At 63.5% G+C, this 19,074-nt stretch overlaps 1 protein-coding gene across 3 annotated transcripts in view; it reads left to right on the top strand.

Moving 5' to 3' along the window:
- Positions 1 to 18,738, top strand: part of ADGRA1 (adhesion G protein-coupled receptor A1) — a 31,465-nt gene extending 12,727 nt beyond the window's left edge. For 2 of the 3 annotated variants that reach the window (XM_051839418.2, XM_051839419.2), the window contains 3 exons: positions 397 to 539; positions 15,978 to 16,076; positions 16,528 to 18,738. In XM_051839418.2, the coding sequence (XP_051695378.1) occupies positions 397 to 539; positions 15,978 to 16,076; positions 16,528 to 17,686 (1,401 nt within the window). In that variant the 3' untranslated portion in view covers positions 17,687 to 18,738. Of the gene's footprint in view, positions 1 to 49; positions 245 to 396; positions 540 to 15,977; positions 16,077 to 16,527 lie in introns of those variants that run through there. The other variant, XM_051839420.2, reaches the window with a different exon arrangement.
- The last annotated feature ends 336 nt before the right edge of the window (positions 18,739 to 19,074 follow it).

Raw genomic sequence — 19,074 nt, 5'->3', positions numbered from 1 at the left:
GCTCCAAAGGCAACCCTGAGCATGGACTCTTGGTGGTGACAGCTCCAGAATGCTGGCTGCTTGCAAGACCGCAGCGTCTGTCTCCATAGCAACCAGGAACTCTGCCCCCACGACATTCCTATCCCACGTGCAGGGCCACAGACAGCAGCATATGGGGTGGCCACCTGCTGTGCAAATGCACCCCCCTTCGCTGGTGGACTCCTGTGTGGGGCCTGAGCCCCCAGCCCTGTTGCAGGAGGCGCAGGTGCTGCAGGGGACCAGGCTCAGGTGGCCCCAACGTCCTTGCAGCCCATGTGTCTCCCTGAGGCTCCAGGACCCCGAGGGGTTCCTTGCCAGCCTCAGTTCCGGTCTCCTGGAGACACAAAGGGGCTGTGGACTAACACCGTCCCCTTCCAGGTGGGCATCGCGCTGCACTATTCCACGCTGTCCAGCTCGCTGTGGATCCTAGTGACCGCGAGGGACATCTACAAGCAGGTGAACAAGAAGGCCCCACCGTGCCCCGGCGCAGACCGGCCGGACGCCCAGCAGCCCCTGCTCAGGTACCAAGCGCTCCTGTGCACGGCAGCCCCTGACGCACTCCCCCCACACTCCCGGCACATCCCCATACACCCTTGCTGCGTCCCCACTGCACCCCGCCTTACCCTGCTGCATCCCAACATAGCCCACCGCACCCCCGACGCAGCCAGTGGTCTTGGCAAACACCCCGGGGCAGCTCAAATGTGGGGCTGCTGTGTGATGGGGTGGAGGGTGGGGCTGGAGGAGGGCTCCTGGTGGAACGGGGTCGCACGGGGCTGGCCGGGGCTGGACAGGGCTGGACGGAGCTCTGGGGTCGTAGCTCCTCTCGGTGACACAGAGGCCTCGGCTCCTGCACTCATCTGTAGGTGACAGGAGATGGGGGCAGGTGGACTGGGAGGGGCCCCCGCTGGCTGGTTGCCCTCGGGTTGAAGGCATTCACCGTGGCCATGGTAGGAATGAGGTTGTGTGGGGGATGGGGGTGGGGCAGGGGGACACTCCCAGGGAGGAACCTCAGCAGGGAGCTCCCCCAGCAGGGGGAGACGCCAGGGGGCGGGGCCTGACTGGGGGAGCAGAAATTCCTCACTTCACCCAGGAAACGGGGCTCCCAGGAGCAGCGCGCGAGCGTCTGGGCCTGTAGCTGACGCCTGCAGCCACCTGCTGAGCGTCCCCACAGGGACCCCCGCAGCGCCGTCCTGGCCACACGAGCCCAGCACCGCCCTGGCCCTGGGCTCCCGGGGGTGGCGGGAGACGGTTTGCGTGGTGGAGGGAGGCGATTGCCGCCTCCCCGGCTGTCACTGGCTCTGCGTTTGGAGGCGGCCTCGCGGCGGCCGGTATATCTCATGCCATGGGAAGCTGGGGCACGGCTGCACCTCTCCGGGAATGAGGCCGATCCCCACCCGGGACTTCTGGCCCCAGGCCGACTCACTGCCCCTCAGCAGCCGGCCTGGGGCCTCTGCTGCTCACCGGGACCCAGGAGGCAGCGTTTCATTATCTTGCCACTCCTGCCAGGTCCCCTGGGTCTGGAAATCACTTTCAAAATGCATTTCCTCTCCTGTAATTGATTGAAGAGTGAGGCGGAAGCCGGAAGCCGAGGAGTCTCCTGTTTCTCTCTCCCCTGTCTTCCAAGCGAGCTCCGAGAAGGGCAGCCAGGGGCCCGGGGCCGGGCAGGAGCAGCTCCCAGCAGGCAGTGGCCTCGCTGACCAGCGGGCCCTGCTCTGAGGGGACCGGTGGTGCCGCAGCTCCAGCCACACCCCTGAGCTCCATCTCCCCGGCTTCCCCACCCCCAGGGCTGCCCAGGGCTCAGCGTGCAGATTTCAGCAGGTGCGCGGCCTCCGGACGGGCGGCCGGGGATCAGCTTCCAGCTCGTGGGGGCCCTGCGCCCCGTGCCGCTCCCTCTGGAAACTGCACGAGGCCTGCAACTTCCAGGCTATCTCGGTGAACAAGCAGAAGGAAGCTTCTCCGGCTCTGCCCGCGGGGCACCCTCCACACCCTGGCGCCACCACCCGGCCCACCTCCTCCACAATCTCTTCCCATCCGCCCTGCAGGGGGCGCCCCTGAGCCTGAATCCCTGCCCGCATTTCCAGAGCTCATATCTGTGCAGTGACATCAGCAGAGATTTGGTTCCTGGGCTCAAAGAACGGCACGGAGCACAGAGCCTGACAGATCCAACAGAACCCTGCACACGGGACTCACCCCCCAGACAGGTCCCCAACACCCCCAGACGGAACTCACTCCCCGACGGAACTCAGACCATGGACAGGACCCCAACACCCCCAGACAGAACTCACCCCCCAGACGGGACCCCAACACCCCCAGATGGAACTCACCCCCCAGACGGGACCCCAACACCCCCAGATGGAACTCACCCCCCAGACGGGACCCCAACACCCCCAGATGGAACTCAGAACATTGGTGGAACCCCTACACCCTCAAATGGGACTCACCCCACAGACAGAACCCCAATACCCCAGATGGAACTCAGACCACAGATGGGACCCCTACACCCCCAGGCAAGACTCACCCCATAGCGGGGCTCACCCTACAGATGGAACCCTAACACCCCCAGACAGGACTCACTCCACAGACAGACCACAGGCACTGCTGGCTGCACCCGCGGTCACGCCGGGCCATCGCCAGCCCCTGGGGCAGCTGCCAGTCTCAGGCCCCAGAAGCTCAGTGCCCCTCTCTGGTCCGCGAGGCTGTGTCCCTGGCCCAGCCCTGGTGTGCAGTGGTAAACATGGCGTCCGAGCAGTGGGGTACCGACGCCTGTGCACTCAGGGGATCCCCCAGGGCTGCCCGTGCTCTGAGGAAGCCTCACTTCCCCGAAGGCCACCCTGGGCACGGCCGGCCCTCCCCACACTCACCTCTGCTTGGCTTTGGGGAAATCAAGCCCACTTCAGAGAGAGGTGGAGGAAAATGCAGCTGCCTAAAGTTTGGCCTCACAGCGATGGACCGCTGCAGACCTGCGTGAGTGCCAGCTTAACCTGGGCGGTGCTCTCTCCACGAGAGAACCTGGTAGGCAGAGGGGCTGGCACTGCAGGAGCCCTCTGTGGGGCTGGAGTCCAGGAGTGGAGAGGACTCCACGGAGGCCCGGCCCAGGCCGGCTGCGGGTGTCTGAACCTGGAGCCCTCGCTGGCGCGCTGTGGTTTGTGGTTTGTGGTTGCTGGTTGCTGTGGCAACACCGATCCGGGCGCTCCTGATCGCAGGTCCCCATGTGTGTGGGACTTCTGTGTAGGAAGTCGGGGACCTGCGCGCCCAGTCTCCTGCGGGCTCCTCCCTGCCAAGGCTGTGCAGCCTGGTGCCTGGCAGTGAGCTGTGGGCTGGGATGCGCACCTGGCCGTGGCTCTGAGCTTTCCCTCCTGCTCACACCGCGCCGTTTCTCTACATCAGCAGCTGCTCAGGTCCCTGCCGGCTGAAGGGCCACCCTCAGGCCGTCCTCCGGACACCTCTGGAGGCTCCATCCTCAGGCGCCAGCCCGGCCCTGCCAGCAACCCCACCGGGAGATGGCTTCATTGCTCTCCCCAGACTGACTGCTGTCCCACAGCCAGGTTCTGGTCAACTCTGCTGTGCACAGCATGGACATTCTGCCAGGACTAGTGACTGCCAGGAAAGGTGCCAGGCACCATGCACTGGCGTCCCCGACATGGGGGACACTGTGGTGCACACAGCGGGTGGGGGACCGCAGGAAAGGCAGAGCTGACACCAGGGAAGCTCTCCGAGGTGTCCCAGAGGTGCGTGCGTAGCCCCAGACTGTCTCCCAGGGGATGCACACAGAACTTGTCACAGCCACGTGGGCTGACAGCCACAAAGATCACATGCGGCATGCCTGGTTTGAGTATCTGATCTATGGATGGTTTGGGTACTGCACTTGTAGATGATCTGAGTATTTTTTTTCTGTAGAGGTTTTGAGTATTGTCTGGGGAGGTGTGAGCACTGGGTCAGGGGAGGTGTGAGCACTGGGTCTGGGGAGGTGTGAGCACTGGGTCAGGGGAGGTGTGAGCACTGGGTCTGGGGAGGTGTGAGCACTGGGTCAGGGGAGGTGTGAGCACTGGGTCAGGGGAGGTGTGAGCAGTGGGTCAGGGGAGGTGTGAGCACTGGGTCTGGGGAGGTGTGAGCACTGGGTCAGGGGAGGTGTGAGCACTGGGTTGGGGAGGTGTGAGCACTGGGTCAGAGGAGGTGTGAGCACTGGGTCAGGGGAGGTGTGAGCACTGGGTCAGGGGAGGTGTGAGCACTGGGTCAGGGGAGTTTTGAGCACTGGGTTGGGGAGGTGTGAGCACTGGGTCAGAGGAGGTGTGAGCACTGGGTCAGGGGAGGTGTGAGCACTGGGTCTGGGGAGGTGTGAGCACTGGGTCAGGGGAGGTGTGAGCACTGGGTCAGGGGAGGTGTGAGCACTGGGTCTGGGGAGGTGTGAGCACTGGGTCAGGGGAGGTGTGAGCACTGGGTCAGAGGAGGCGTGAGCACTGGGTCAGGGGAGGTGTGAGCACTGGGTCTGGGGAGGTGTGAGCACTGGGTCAGGGGAGGTGTGAGCACTGGGTCAGGGGAGGTGTGAGCACTGGGTCTGGGGAGGTGTGAGCACTGGGTCAGGGGAGGTGTGAGCACTGGGTCTGGGGAGGTGTGAGCACTGGGTCAGGGGAGGTGTGAGCACTGGGTCAGGGGAGGTGTGAGCACTGGGTCTGGGGAGGTGTGAGCACTGGGTCAGGGGAGGTGTGAGCACTGGGTCTGGGGAGGTGTGAGCACTGGGTCAGGGGAGGTGTGAGCACTGGGTCGGGGAGGTGTGAGCACTGGGTCAGGGGAGGTGTGAGCACTGGGTCTGGGGAGGTGTGAGCACTGGGTCTGGGGAGGTTTGGGCTTCGCCCTTGCAGCAGTGTTTGTCTTCCAGTCCACAAGCACAGACTCCTTTCTGTTTTCTTGGTCTTCTCTATCTTCTTGCAGCCGTATTTCAGTCTTTCAGTCACACGTCTTCCCATCTTTGATGAATTCTTTTACTCTTTTTGATGTCATTAGAAAGGTATTTTCTGAGTTTTCTTTTTCAGATTGTTAATTGTTTTTGGATATAGATACAGCTGTGTGTGTTGGTCTCTTGATCCTGTGTATAGCAGTACCCTGTGTGTGTTAAGCTCACGTTCTGTGTGTGTTCTCATATCCTAAGTGTGTTCATCTCGTGTTCTCTCTGTGTGTTAATCTCGTGTCCAGTGTGTGTGTTAATCTCATGTCCTGTGCATTAATCTCATGTCCTGTGTGTCGGTCTCCTGTCCTGTGTGTGTTGGTCTCATGTCCTGTGTGTGTTGGTCTCATGTCCTCTGTATGTTAATCTTCTGTACTGTGTGTGTTGGTCTCCTGTCCTGTGTGTTGGTCTCATGTCCTGTATGTGTTTGGTCTCCTGTGTGCATTGGTCTCATGTTCTGTGTGTGTTTGTCTCGTGTTCTGTGTGTATTATTCTCATGTTCTGTGTGTTGGTCTCATGTCCTCTGTGTGTCAGTCTCATGTCCTCTGTGTGTTGGGCTCATATCTTGTGTGTGTTGGCCTCATGTCCTGTATGTGTTGGCCACGTGTCCTGTGTGTGTTGGTCTTGTGTCCTGTGTGTGTTGGCCTCGTGTCCTGTGTGTGTTGGTCTCGTGTCCTGTGTGTGTTGGTCTCATGTCCTGTGTGTGTTGGCCTCATGTCCTGTATGTGTTGGTCTCATGTCCTGTATGTGTTGGCCACGTGTCCTGTGTGTGTTGGCCTCATGCCCTGTGTGTGTTGGCCTTGTGTTCTGTGTGTGTTGGTCTTGTGTCCTGTGTATGTTGGCCTCGTGTCCTGTGTGTGTTGGTCTCGTGTCCTGTGTGTGTTGGTCTTGTGTCCTGTGTGTGTTGGCCTCATGTCCTGTGTGTGTTGGTCTCGTGTCCTGTGTGTGTTGCCTTCGTGTCCTGTGTGTGTTGGCCTCATGTCCTGCGTGTGTCGGTCTCTTGTTCTGCGTGTGTCGGTCTCGTGTCCTGTGTGTGTTGGTCTCGTGTTCTGTGTGTGTTGGTCTCATGTCTTGTGTGTGTTGGCCTCATGTCCTGTATGTGTTGGTCTCATGTCCTGTATGTGTTGGCCGCGTGTCCTGTGTGTTGGTCTCGTGTCCTGTGTGTGTTGGCCTCGTGTCCTGTGTGTGTTGGCCTCGTGTCCTGTGTGTGTTGGCCTCGTGTCCTGTGTGTGTTGGTCTCTTGTTCTGCGTGTGTCGGTCTCGTGTCCTGTGTGTGTTGGTCTCGTGTTCTGTGTGTGTTGGTCTCATGTCTTGTGTGTGTTGGCCTCATGTCCTGTATGTGTTGGTCTCATGTCCTGTATGTGTTGGCCGCGTGTCCTGTGTGTTGGTCTCGTGTCCTGTGTGTGTTGGCCTCATGTCCTGTGTGTGTTGGCCTCGTGTCCTGTGTGTGTTGGCCTCGTGTCCTGTGTGTGTTGGCCTCGTGTTCTGTGTGTGTTGGCCTTGTGTCTTGTGTGTGTTGGTTTCATGTCCTGTGTGTGTCTCGTGTCCTGTGTGTGTTGGCCTCATGTTCTGTGTGTGTTGGTCTCATGTCCTGTGTGTGTTGGCCTTGTGTCCTGTGTGTGTCTCGTGTCCTGTGTGTGTTGGCCTCGTGTCCTGTGTGTGTTGGCCTTGTGTCCTGTGTGTGTTGGCCTCGTGTTCTGTGTGTCGGTCTCATGTCCGGCAATGCTGCTGATTTCCTCACAAGATTCAGATCTGATCTCTTTCTGTTGGTTTTCCAAAATTTTCTGCCACTTCTGCTTCCTGTGTTTCAGCCTGAACTTTTGCACTTTCTGACCCTCGTGGCTGCAGCACCCAGCGTGGGGTCTCAGCAGCTCCAGGCCCCCCTGCCCCCGTGGCCCCCGTGGCCTCTCCTCTGCAGGATGCAGGGCTACTTCTCCTCTCTGTGGTCCCTTCAGCAAGAGACAAGCTGCTCGCTCTGCAGTTGCAGTTCCCTTCCTTAATGTCCAGTTCGCAGCTGCGCGTCCTCCTCTGAGCTCTGCTTTGGCTGCACCCAACTCCACTGCAGTTTTTCGTTCATCTCCCACCACCGCCTCGTGTTCCCTGAGACTCCCTGCTTGCCCTTGATTGTTGAGAATGGCTTCTTACTCTTCAGTCATTGGGAACGGGGCTGGGGGCTGAGGGGGTGCCCTCCCTGGAATCGCGCTGAGACCGGGTGGGGGCAGGGGAGACCTGGTGGTCGGGGAGGGGAGGCCACGCGTCGTCTCTGTGGAGAGATCGTCTTTCCAAGGATGAGAACATCTTTTCCTTCCTGCCCCGCGCTTGGAAAACTGTGTCTGCCTGCAGCTCTGGGGCTGGTAGGGGACGGGAGTCGGGTGGGGGCCCTGCCTTGCATTGGCCCTGGTCAGACTGCTCGACCCCAGCTTTCCCTGTGTGTCAGGAGTTAAGTGGGGTGTATGGCATGGGGCCCTGTGTCCTGAGGGCCGCGACCTCCTGGGAGTGCCTGGACCTCACCGGGCAGCACCACAGCCTGGCTGGTGCCTCTGGCACTGCTGTACCTGCCAATGGCATTGCTGTGACTCAGGCCTCCTACTCACAAGTCCCCACCTGACCTGTGAGCCCTGGCCACTGGAAGGCCATCTCAGAGCCTCAGTCCAGGCCATGAGTCTCAGCCTGGACGGTCTGGCTCTGTCAGGGAGCAGGGTGGGACTCAGGCAAGCAAGGCACACTGGGAACCGAGGGTGAGAGAAACTCGAGATCAGCCAGAGGCGGTCCCAGAGGGGATAGGCAGCAGCAGACCCAGCACTGCCCCAAACCCTGACGGCCACACCACAGGGCCTGCCTGCTGCAGACACCCCACCTTGGACCCACGGTGACCTCTGCTGATGCTCTGTGCTCCTGCCTTGGTGTCTGCAAGCTGCTTTCAGTATCCACGTCCTGGCCCTGGGATTCGGGATCAGTCTCCACATCCTGGCCCTGGGACTCAGGATCAGTATCCACGTCCTGACCCTGGGACTCGGGATCAGTCTCCTCGTCCCAACCCTGGGACTTGGGATTAGTATCCACATACTGACCCTGGGACTTGGGATCAGTCTCCATGTCCTGACCCTAGGACTCAGGATCAGTCTCCACATCCCGGCCCTGGGACTCAGAGCAGTCTCTGTGTCCTGACCCTGGGACTTGGCAATCTCATAGCCCACTGATGCCTTGCTCGGGGATCCTGGGCTCAGTGTTTCACAGTCAGGAACACAGAGAACACGCCAGAAACTGGCTTCCCCAACACCAGGAGGTGGCACGGCCCAGGGAGTCTGTTCCTCCACTCATCTGGCAGGCAGGGGCCTGCTCAGTGTGGACGCTGGGCACAGGCCAGGCCCTGCCTGGGTCAGTGGTCCCCTGGCTCCCTCAGCTGGGAGCCCATCTTGGGTCATGGGCAGAGTCCCAAGACCCCCATGAGCCTGAGGAGTCAATCCCCCTCCGGCGGCCCTGGGCAAGCCCAGCCCTGTCCTGTGTGGAAGTCACATCTCCGGGTCAGCGCTGGGTGAGCTGCTGCACAGAGGGCTGGGGCCATGCAGCAGAGGCAGGTGCCGAGCGGAGCCGGGAGACCAGGCCCTGGGGAGCCCTGAGACAGCCCCAGGCCTGGGGCCCCCACACCCGGTGGGGGGAGCAGCAAGGTCCCAGAGCTGGTGTGGAGTCGTCAGGAGCAGCTGTCTCCTCTTGCCCAGAGTGGAAGGGCCATGGTGGCAGCCGGTCAGCACGGGCTGACTGGGAGGAGGAGCCCCACACGTCCCCAGCGCCCGAGGGTTCTGGAGCCTGCCCAGCCGTGAACTCAGACGTCGGTGCCACCAGTGAACCGTGACGTTCCGCGGTGACGTCGCTGTGTGCCATTGGTCAGCCGTCCAGGTGCATTTGTGTGTCATGGGCATGGCTGGAGATGGGTGCTGTCCTGCACCTGACCTCTCTGTCCAGGCTCGGAGGTCACCCCAGGCACAGGGGAAAGAGCTGGTTCTCCGCCCACAGGTCAAGGCGCACAGGAGTGAGGGCGGGTCCTGCGCGGCGCTGCCCCTTCCTGTCCTTGGGCAGCTCCACGGGCCCCACCGCGCCTGATCGCATCAGTGCTCTGCGACCCCCGGGCCGGCCTCAGGTCCACACCAGGACTCCCCTGGGCACTAGGGGTGTGCTCGACACCAGGGCGGCTTGGTCTGGGGGTCCCAAAGAGGCCAGGCACTCCGAGTCGCTGACCTCGTCTGCCGCCTCCTCTATTGAGCCTTTCTGCCCCAAGTCCACCCCCGGCAGTGGCCCAGGCGGGCACCCAGTCCTGGGGGCTCCGTGTTAAGGGAAATGGCCAAGGGTGCTGAGTCAGGAGCTGGGCCCTGGATCTGGTCAGGGAACAGTCGTCCAGCCTGGACACCTGGCCTGAGGGCCACTAGCTGGGGACGTCCCGAGTGCAGCTGCGGTGGCCCCGCAGGAAGCAGTGTGCAGCCCGGGAGGAAACGCGACGAGGATCAGCGGGAACCGGGGAGGGCGGGGCCCGGACGTCCCCAGAGCAGACATGCGTGCCAGGGGACGGGTCACAGCTGGAGCCCACAGCCTGGCCAGAGTCCACGGCTGGAGGCCACACTCGGTGGCCGCAGTGGGCACTCAGCACATGTGAGGCAGCGTTTGAGGGCGCCCAGCTCCTGGGCCACGTCAGGAAGGGAGTGGCCTTGCCCCCTCCACCCTCCCGTCCCTCTGCCCTCCAGAGACCTCGGGGGCCCTAACACTGTGGGTCACTCTCGGGGGGCTGACCCCTTTTCCCTAGAGCCCAGGCTGCCACCCAGACCAAAGGCTCCAGGCTGAATAAGGCTTCCAGGTCAAAGGTTACGCTTCACAGCCCCCCCATACTGGTGGGGCCTGGCTGACAGGACCCCAAAGCCCCCTGGCCCCAGCCCCCGCACCTCCTAGACCCCACAGGGCCCCCTGGCCTGGCCTCCTCTGTCCCCTCACTGGCCTCCCTCCATCCAAGTGTGGGAGCCTCCCCACACCTCCCTGGACACCAACCCCAGCCCTCTGCCCACCGTCACCCTCAGAGCCCAAGCAGGACGTTGTCCCAGGGGAACACAGGGCTGGGGACCCTCAGGCCTCGGACAGCACTGGGAGGTGGCTGAGCTCCGGGCCTCGCTTCTGCTTCCTCCTGGGTCCATGGGGAGCACAGGCCGTGGAAGAGCCAGGGTGGGGGATACACGGCAAGACCATCGCCTGGCCCCGGGCTGAACCCACCGCGTCACCGAGGGGACGCAGCCCCCCAGGGCAGCTCCAAGGGGGCCACTCCCGCCTCCCACGAAAGGCCGCCTCCATGCAGTCCCCAGGGCTCAGCCTGGCCCTGGCCTCCACCTGCCACCCCTGGTGTTTCCACAGCCGGGCAGTGGGCAGGCAGAGGCAGACATGGGGGTGAGGGGCGAGGCCGTTGGGGCTGCTGGTCCCAGCTGAGATCAGGAAAGGCCCACAGTCGGAGCCTCGTGCTGGAGGGCGCAGTGGACGGAGGGAGACTGTCCAGGGGCCTCAGGGCCAGCACCAGGAGCCCCCGCACGCCGCCCTGGTCCCCGGGACCACAGAGACCACGCGTGTCTCACGACACGCAAACCTCCTCCTGCATGCCTTGGGATCCGGTCAACCCCGACCTGGAGGAAGCGGCAGGGCTCACTGGAAGCCACTTGGCCTCCCGCATCCTGATGTGGGCGTGGATGGGGCGGGGCTGACACAGAAGACCCCTCCCCTGACTGGAATCAAGCGGACACCCTGCTGAGGATGGACGGAGGTCCACTCAGGACACGGCCACTGGGCCGGACAGGGGCGCACAGACATCGACGTGCACAGGTGGCCTCCAGCAGCAGCGGCCAGAACAGCACGGCCAGGCTGGGCCAGAAGGCGCCTGCACCGGCTCCCAGCGCCCTCTTGTGGCGGAGCCGGGCCCTGCGTGACAGGAGGAGCGGCCCAGTGGCTGTGTCCCTGTCCCTGTCCCTGTCCCTGTAGTCACAGAAGTCCCAGTGTGGGCTTGGGGCTGGAGCTGTGCTGAGGAGGGGGCCGTCGGCCTGGCCGTGGCTGCTGCACCCCCTTCCTGGCTGACTCAGCAACCGTGGAAATACACGGATCCTGAGTGAGACCCACCCTGGGGTCTTCCTTCCAGGCTGCCTGGGGGCAGAGCCCAGCGGAGGAAGGGTGCCTGGCATTGGAATGAGCACACGGGGTCCACAGGTGATCGAGGGCCTGGAGCAGGGGCACCGCAGACCCCAGAGCTTTCTGTGCCACCAGAGCAGGGCCCACGTGCGATGTTCCCGGTCAGGCCGGCTCTCTTGGCCTTGTAGCTGGAGCAAGCTCTGGCCTGGGCAGCACAGTCGGGATCCTGGTCCCTAAGTGCACACCTGGGTTTTCCCGGAGTCATGTGTCCTGCATGCTGGGCTGGGGTCACAGGGGGCTCGTTCCTCTCTACCTGCAGAGCACGCAGGGCTCTGTGCGGGGTCCCGCTGGCCCCACCACTCTGAGTGGAGCAGTTCATGAGCCTCCCGGCCCTGGGCGGCTCCAGTCCCCAAGAAGCAACACACAGACCCGGCTCAGCCCGCCACAGCTGAATTCCTCCCTGCGTGTTCACGCAGAGCAGCTGGGCCATGCGGGTGCGTGTGGACGGGGAGCAGTGGAACTGTGTGCACGGGGGGCAGTGGGGCCGTGTGCACGGGGAGCAGTGCATGGCTGTGGGCTAGCCTGCACTCCCCTGGGAGGCTGTGGGCTAGCCTGCACTCCCCTGGGAGGCTGTGGTTGTCAGCACCACGTCGGCTTTTCCCTCCGTCTTTAGACAGTGCAGTGTTCGAGCGGAGTGAACAGCCCTGTGTTCTCACTCCCAGCGCACACACCAGGTACCTGCTGTGACCGACGCCATGAGCCTCATCCACAGCGCTGACATCTTCTGTCCCGGGGACGCCTGCTCATGCGTGTCGCGTGTGCCGTGCACATGTGTGTAGCAGCCTTGCTGTCTCCCTACACTCACTTCCTGGCCTGTCACTGCTTCTCAGATCCCACACTTCCAGGGCACCAGCACTGCCAGGAGCATGCTGACTTCATCTGCTGGCTGCGACAGCTGACCCTGGCCTTTGCCCGCCCGTGGGACAGCTGACCCTGGCCTTTGCCCACCCATGGGACAGCTGACCCTGGCCTTTGCCCGCCCGTGGGACAGCTGACCCTGGCCTTTGCCCACCCGTGGGACACACTGACCCTGGCCTTTGCCTGCCCGTGGGACACACTGACCCTGGTCTTTGCCCGCCCATGGGACACACTGACCCTGGCCTTTGCCCACCCATGGGACACACTGACCCTGGCCTTTGCCCGCCCGTGGGGCAGCTGACCCTGGCCTTTGCCTGCCCGTGGGACACACTGACCCTGGCCTTTGCCCGCCCGTGGGACAGCTGACCGTGGCCTTTGCCCGCCCGTGGGACAGCTGACCCTGGCCTTTGCCCGCCCGTGGGACACACTGACCCTGGCCTTTGCCCGCCCATGGGACAGCTGACCGTGGCCTTTGCCCGCCCGTGGGGCAGCTGACCCTGGCCTTTGCCCAGTGGGCTGTCCACCTGCGCCCAGTGCATGCTGAGGGAGTCGGCGCCATCCCCGTCTGCTGGGATTTGTGTGACGAGTGTGTGGTGGATTTTGCCGGATGCTCCCACGCGTGTCTCCATGTTCAGTGCCGCTGGTGTCTTCTGTGAACACCAAGCAGCTTCGTGTTCTGGAAGAGTCCGGCCTGAGTGCGCCGCTCCCTGCTCCCCGGCCGACTCCAGGTTTCACGCGCTGCCGTGTGGGCGGCAGCCTTGGTCGCGGGAGCGGCAGGTCCGCCCCCCGGAGCCGCGCCAGCCTCTCAGCGCACCTGCCAGCTCCGTATTTTTAGCAGCTGAACTCGGGCTTCGGTGGTGGTGACTTGTGTGTTTTCGAGGAGCTGAGCCAGTCCGCGTGGTTTCTGAATCTGTCGACCCCGTGCTGTCACGCACATGTCACCTGCCTGTGGAACGCGCCTGCCGGGCGGCAGTGGCAGCTGCTCCCGGGCGTGGCGACTCGGCGTCTGCCTGGGTCCCCGCCGTCTGGACAGGACGCGGTAGTTGTGTTGATTTTTTCAGGAATCGGCTTTGGGTTTTGGTGATTTCGGTGGGTGGGGTTTCCCGTATTTGCTCCCGGCGTCTTGGACCCTGGCCTTGTGCAGGCTTTGGTTCTTCTGCGGTGGTGGACGCAGGTCTCGCTGCCTCGCGGTGAGAGCCCGAGGCCGATCTCGCCGGGCCTGGCTCAGCTGCAGCCCACAGTGCTCTCACGTCCACGTTCTCATCCGTCCGGTTCAAAAGGTTTCCTGAATTCCCTGAAGTATTTACAAGGATTTATTAAACTGAGAACAGTTTGTGGTTTTCCTGGAAGCCATTTTCTCATTGGCTTCTCTGTGGTCAGCGAGTGCACCCTGTGTGGTCCGGGGCCTCCCGCGTGCAGACGCTGCTGGAGCAGAGGAGTGGCTGTCCCGGGGGGCAAGGGCCACACAGGAGGACGCAGACCCCGTGGTCGTGGATGTGGCAGAGGACATGGCCCCCGTGGCTGGCGTCGGCATTCGTGTCCTCTGCTTGGTGGCCTACTTTTTGTGCCGTTGTCCCTCAGTTTTGCTGGGAGACCAGCTGTGGCTTTGGCGCTGTTTCTCCTTTGGTTTTCTCACTCTGTGTCCCGTATGTTGAACCCTTTCCTAAGCACACACATTTGCTGCGTGCACCCCACAGCAGGTGACGCCCCGGCTCCCCGGCTCCCCGGCTCCGGATCTGACGTCGCCTCCTGGTGGAGAGGCCTGGGGTGGCCCTGAGAGCCTCGGCCATGGCGTGGGAACGGCAGCTCCGTCACAATTTAATCAGAGTTTTGGGATTTTTTTTTCTTGCCCAACAATGTTTTATTTATTTTGGGTTAACATATTTTTAACTCACATTATAGCCAGAGGCTTGGCGCTCCACTAAATTGAGAGTTCATCAAATAAAAAGCTGAGCCGGAAAACAGACGGGGGCTTTGTAAGGACGGACAGGAGACGCGCACTGTGCCATGGAGTAGACCGGTGGCCCTGCAGCCATCTGTTTCAGGCTTTTTCCTCTGTTTTTATTCTTCCATTCTTCCATTCTTCCTCTGCCTCTTCATTTTGAATTACTTTTTTTTTTTTTTTTTTTTTTTTTTTGACAGGCAGAGTGGACAGTGAGAGAGAGAGAGAGAGAGAGAGAGAAAGGTCTTCCTTTTGCCATTGGTTCACCCTCCAATGGCCGGCGCGCTGATCCGATGGCAGGAGCCAGGTGCCTCTCCTGGTCTCCCATGGGGTGCAGGGCCCAAGTACTTGGGCCATCCTCCACTGCACTCCCGGGCCACAGCAGAGAGCTGGCCTGGAAGAGGGGCAACTGGGACAGAATCCGGCGCCCCGACCGGGACTAGAACCTGGGGTGCCGGCACCGCAAGGCGGAGGATTAGCCTAGTGAGCCATGGCGCCGGCCATTGAATTACTTTCATATGCATTAAAAATTCATTTTAATTTATAACTAATTTCTTGTGGTTGCTTTGGGACCACACCCACGGCCTCCTCACTCCAGCTCGGGGGTGGCCTGCTAGTGGGGGCCGAGGCCAAGAGTGAGGGGCTGGGCCGGGCACAGCGGCGAAGCTGCCGCCAGCGTCGCAGGTATCGCACCCAGGGCGGCTTGAGTCCCGGCTGTCGTGGGCATTTGGGGAGTAAACCAGTGGACGGAAGACTCTGTGTGTGTGTGTGTGTGTGTGTGTGTGTCCTTCTCTTATGCTCTGCCTTTCAAATAAATTTTTTTCAATTAATGAAAAATGGACTTAAAATATGTCTACTTAGGTGCAAAAAATTCTGAAATCCATGCACATAGAAATCTTCAGAAAGTTGATGGAAAATGCATATGATGAAAAAATGTGGATTTCAGTACATTTCTGCACCAAAGTAAATTGACCCTTTAATTCCATTTTCCCTGAACTTTCTGAAGCGCCCCCTCTGTCACCCTCACGTGCACTGAGACTCCTCAGGAAATGTGAAGATTCTTTAAAAATTATTTATTTTTTATTTATTTGAAAGAACAACAAAGCGGGTGCAGAGGGAGAGGAAGAGAGAGAGTCTTACACCTGCTGGCTCACTCCCCAAGTGGCTGTGACAGTCGGGGCTGAGTCAGGAGCTGCCTCCAGGTCTCCCACGCGGGTGCAGGGGCCCAACACCTGGGCTGTCTTCCACTGCCTTCCCAGGCCATCAGCAGCCGGGACTGGAACTGGGGCTTGGCTGTGGGATGCCGGCACTGCAGGTGGCGTCTTTGTGGCCGCACCACTGCGCCGGGCGTGGCAGTCCTGTGCTCACCGCCACATGAGGAAGCAGCCATTCCCTCCTCCTCACGGACACCCCCCCCGCGGGGAAGGCAGCGTTCCTGAAGCTCCGCCCCTTTCTGATCACATGGCCTCCACATCGCCCCAATCCTAGAGAGCAGCTCCTTTTCCCCCAGGGCTGGTCATGGGCCTCACGGCCCAAGGGGGTGCCCCGCGCTGCCCATCTGAAACTGGCCCCTCGGTGGCCCCATCAGCAGGCAGCCCAGGTGGTGGCGCATGAGGGCCCCCATGCCCAGGGACAGGCACTGCACCCGGCCCTCGGATACCGCAGACACCAACTCCGCGGGATGGACACTTGAGGCCCTGCAGAAGCCAGCGCCAGCCGGTTCCCAGCGTGGACACTCCGGTCACTGGGGCTGATGGACCGGAACAGCAGAGGCCTCCAGGCAGCCACCCTCCGGCTCGGCCACCAGCTGCCAGGGGAGGGGCGTCCTGGCGGTGACCCTGCTGGGAGTGTCAGTGCCCAGGGCTCAAGCGCCCCGCCCACAGGGTCCCCACGGGTTTCTGTTGTGGGGTTGGCTCTGTGCCGTGGGCCGTGGGCCTGGAGCCCAGAGGGAGGCGGGAAGCAGCTCCCGCGCGCCCCAGGCAGTGAGCGTCTTTTGCTCCCTGACAGGTTCTACCTCCTCAGTGGGGGGGTCCCTTTCATCATCTGCGGGGTCACAGCCGCCACCAACATTGGGAACTACGGGACGGAGGACGGGGACGCAGCCTAGTGAGTAACGAGGGCAACAGCGAGGGTGGTGGGGAGGGCGGCCCCGCACAGGCTCCTCCCCCGCTGTGCCCAGACCCCCCCCAGCTGCTGGGCCCGGCTGGAATCCTCTGCCCTCAGCCAGGCAGGACGCTGGGCTCAAGCCGGTCTGCACAGGAGTCCCCACCCTGGGCGTGCAGGGCCCCGCCCCCAAGCCTGGGATTCTTTGCACAGGGAAGGGCTGCAAGACCACCGACCCTACCCCCGCCCGCCCCAGCCCCGGCAGGTCCTCAGAGGGGCCTCCCTCCCAGATGAGCGCGCAGGCCGGGCCCCTTCCTGCGGCTTCTGTCCTCTGGCCCTGTTGGGCATTCCCTGAGCTCAGCGCAGACCCGGCGCCCAGTGCAGACGCGCGGGGGCGCGGGGGCGGCGGCCCCTCGGTGTGGCCCCGCTGACTGGTGACCGTTTCTCCCCGCAGCTGCTGGATGGCCTGGACACCCAGCCTGGGCGCGTTCTACGGGCCGGCCGCCTGCATCACGCTGCTCACCTGCGTGTACTTCCTGGGCACCTACGTGCAGCTGCGGCGCCACCCGGAGCGCAGGTACGAGCTCCGCGAGCGCACGGAGGAACGGCAGCGCCTGGCGGCGCCCGAGTGCGGCCTGGGCCACGGGGCACCCACGACGCCGCCCGCCTGCGAGGCCCCCGCGCCCTCGCAGCTGCAGAATGAGCACTCGTTCCGGGCCCAGCTGCGGGCCGCCGCCTTCACGCTGCTCCTGTTCGATGCCACGTGGGCCTTCGGGGCGCTGGCCGTGTCCCAGGGCCCTTTCCTGGACATGGTCTTCAGCTGCCTGTACGGCGCCTGCTGCGTGACGCTGGGGCTCTTCGTGCTCATCCACCACTGCGCCAAGCGCGAGGACGTGTGGCGCTGCTGGTGGTCGTGCCGCCCCGCGCGCGGCGCGCTCCGCAAGGGCCCTGCGCTCGACGCCAACGGGGACGCGCTCGGGCCCGCCGCCTGCCTGCAGGACTCGCCGCACCCCGGCCAGCCCCGGGCCTTCGGCCACTGCAAGATGACCAACCTGCAGACCGCCCAGGCCCACGCCCGCTGCCTGTCGCCCGCCACCCCCTGCTGCGCCAAGACGCACTGCGCGCCGGCGGAGGAGGAGCCGGGGTTGTGCGAGGACGCCGCCTGTGCGCACGGCCCGCACCTGCACCGGTGCCTGCCGGCCAGCGCCGAACCTCTCTACTTCGGCGGGCGCGAGTACGCCTACCACCTCCCATCCAGCCTGGACGGCAGCCCCCGCAGCTCCCGCACAGACAGCGCCCCCAGCTCGCTGGACGGCCCCGTGGGGGCGCACGCGCTGGCCTGCTGCGACCAGAGCGACCCCTTCGCCAGCGTCGGCGAGCCGGCCGGCGGCGAGACCAGCCCCGGGCTCTATGGCTGCGCTCTGCGGCCTGGCCGGGAGGCGGCCCTCGGCCCCGCCCAGCTCGAGCTGCTGCGCAGGACGCAGTCCCTGCCCTTCGGCGGCCCCGGCCAGAACGGGCCGCTCCAGGGCGACGCTTGCGCGGCGCTGCCGTTTGGCACCGACGGTACTGGCAACATCCGGACAGGGCCCTGGAGGAACGAGACCACCGTGTAGGGGCGGGGGCGGCGGGGCCCGTGGGGTCGCTGAGCTTCTCAGAAGCTGTCCACGCCACCCCCTTCCAGAGAGACCCCGGTGAGTGGGCTCCAAGCCCCGCCAGTCCCACTGCATCCGCCCGCAGGGTGCCCAGAGGTGTTTGCGTGGGCAGCCGCCAAGGCCGCGGTGCAGGGCAGCCCAGAGCCAGTGACGGCAGTGAGGAAGCCACCCTAGGACCCCAGCGTGGCCAAGGCCGCGGGGCCCCCGTAGGGCCCAGCTCTGCCCTCTCCTCATGTTGTGTGTGTGTGTGTGTCCTGTTCTGCTCCAGGGGCGGCGCAGCGGTCCGGAGGCCACAGCCGCCTCCCTCGCTGCAGCTAGGTGCACCCACAGCGCCCCGGGCCCACTGTCAGCGCTGTCCCAGGCACAGCCCCGGCCATGTGGCCCTGAGACCACGGGGATGCTGTGGGGCCAGGCAGCGATCTGGAAGGACCTCCAGGGCAGGGGCCGCTGGGCCGTGGGCAGCTGGACAGAGACGTTCCCTGGATGGGGCCTGACCTGTGCCCCTCTGTGCGCTGCGGGAAGCCCAGGAGCCTCCTGCGACAGCCGAGGCCTGGGGTCAGACTGGCACAGCCCCTCCTCCACATGCTCAGTCTGCCACCTGCTCACAGGTACATGTGCACAACACACGTGCCTCGTACACACAGCACCCCGAGCTCCAGGTCGTACTCTGCAGAGCCCTGTCCATGCCCATGTCTGTGTCCCCGTCGGCCGGGGTCTCCCCGTGTGCTCTGCCCACCGGGAGGGCCGTGGGGCTCCCCCTGGCTGCAAGGGCAGAGTTGCCCGGGCCAGGCCCAGCGTCAGGACAAGCAGCCCTGCTTCCGCCAGTGACCTGGTAACTCACCTCCTTCCGCCCGCCGTGAGCTCCTCGTGTCCTCCTGATAGTCGGCCAGGCCTCGGCCCCTGCCTCCCCGCCCTGCAGCTTCTGTGGCTGCACAGACCAGGCCCTGAGCCACGCTGAGCCCACACTGTAGACACAGAGCCCTCCCAGTGAAAATACAGGATTTTGCACTGTTTGCCCGCGTGCCACTGGTCAGTAGCATCCCACACACGCCTGTTTCTCACCTTGACCGAGGGGCTTCCCAGCCCTGGGTCTCTGCCCTGGGCCTGGGGCAGGACCGGGAGCCCCATCACGCCGCCCCTTCCAGACTGCCCACGCCTTTCAGAACAGACAAGCACCTCGTCATACAACCCACGTGGTCAACACTGCCTGGCCAGCCCACGGCTGCATGTGCCGTCGCCTCGTGGGCCACCAGCACCATGTCATGGTGTGGCCCGTTTGCACGCCACACCATGGTCGCCCCAAGGCCCCAGCACAGAGCCCACACCCACAGGCAGAAGGCAGGGGAGCT

The sequence above is a fragment of the Oryctolagus cuniculus genome, chromosome 15 (genome assembly GCF_964237555.1).
Source record: "Oryctolagus cuniculus chromosome 15, mOryCun1.1, whole genome shotgun sequence".
In the NCBI taxonomy this organism is placed as follows: domain Eukaryota; kingdom Metazoa; phylum Chordata; class Mammalia; order Lagomorpha; family Leporidae; genus Oryctolagus; species Oryctolagus cuniculus.
This window is presented reverse-complemented; position numbering and strand designations above follow the sequence as displayed.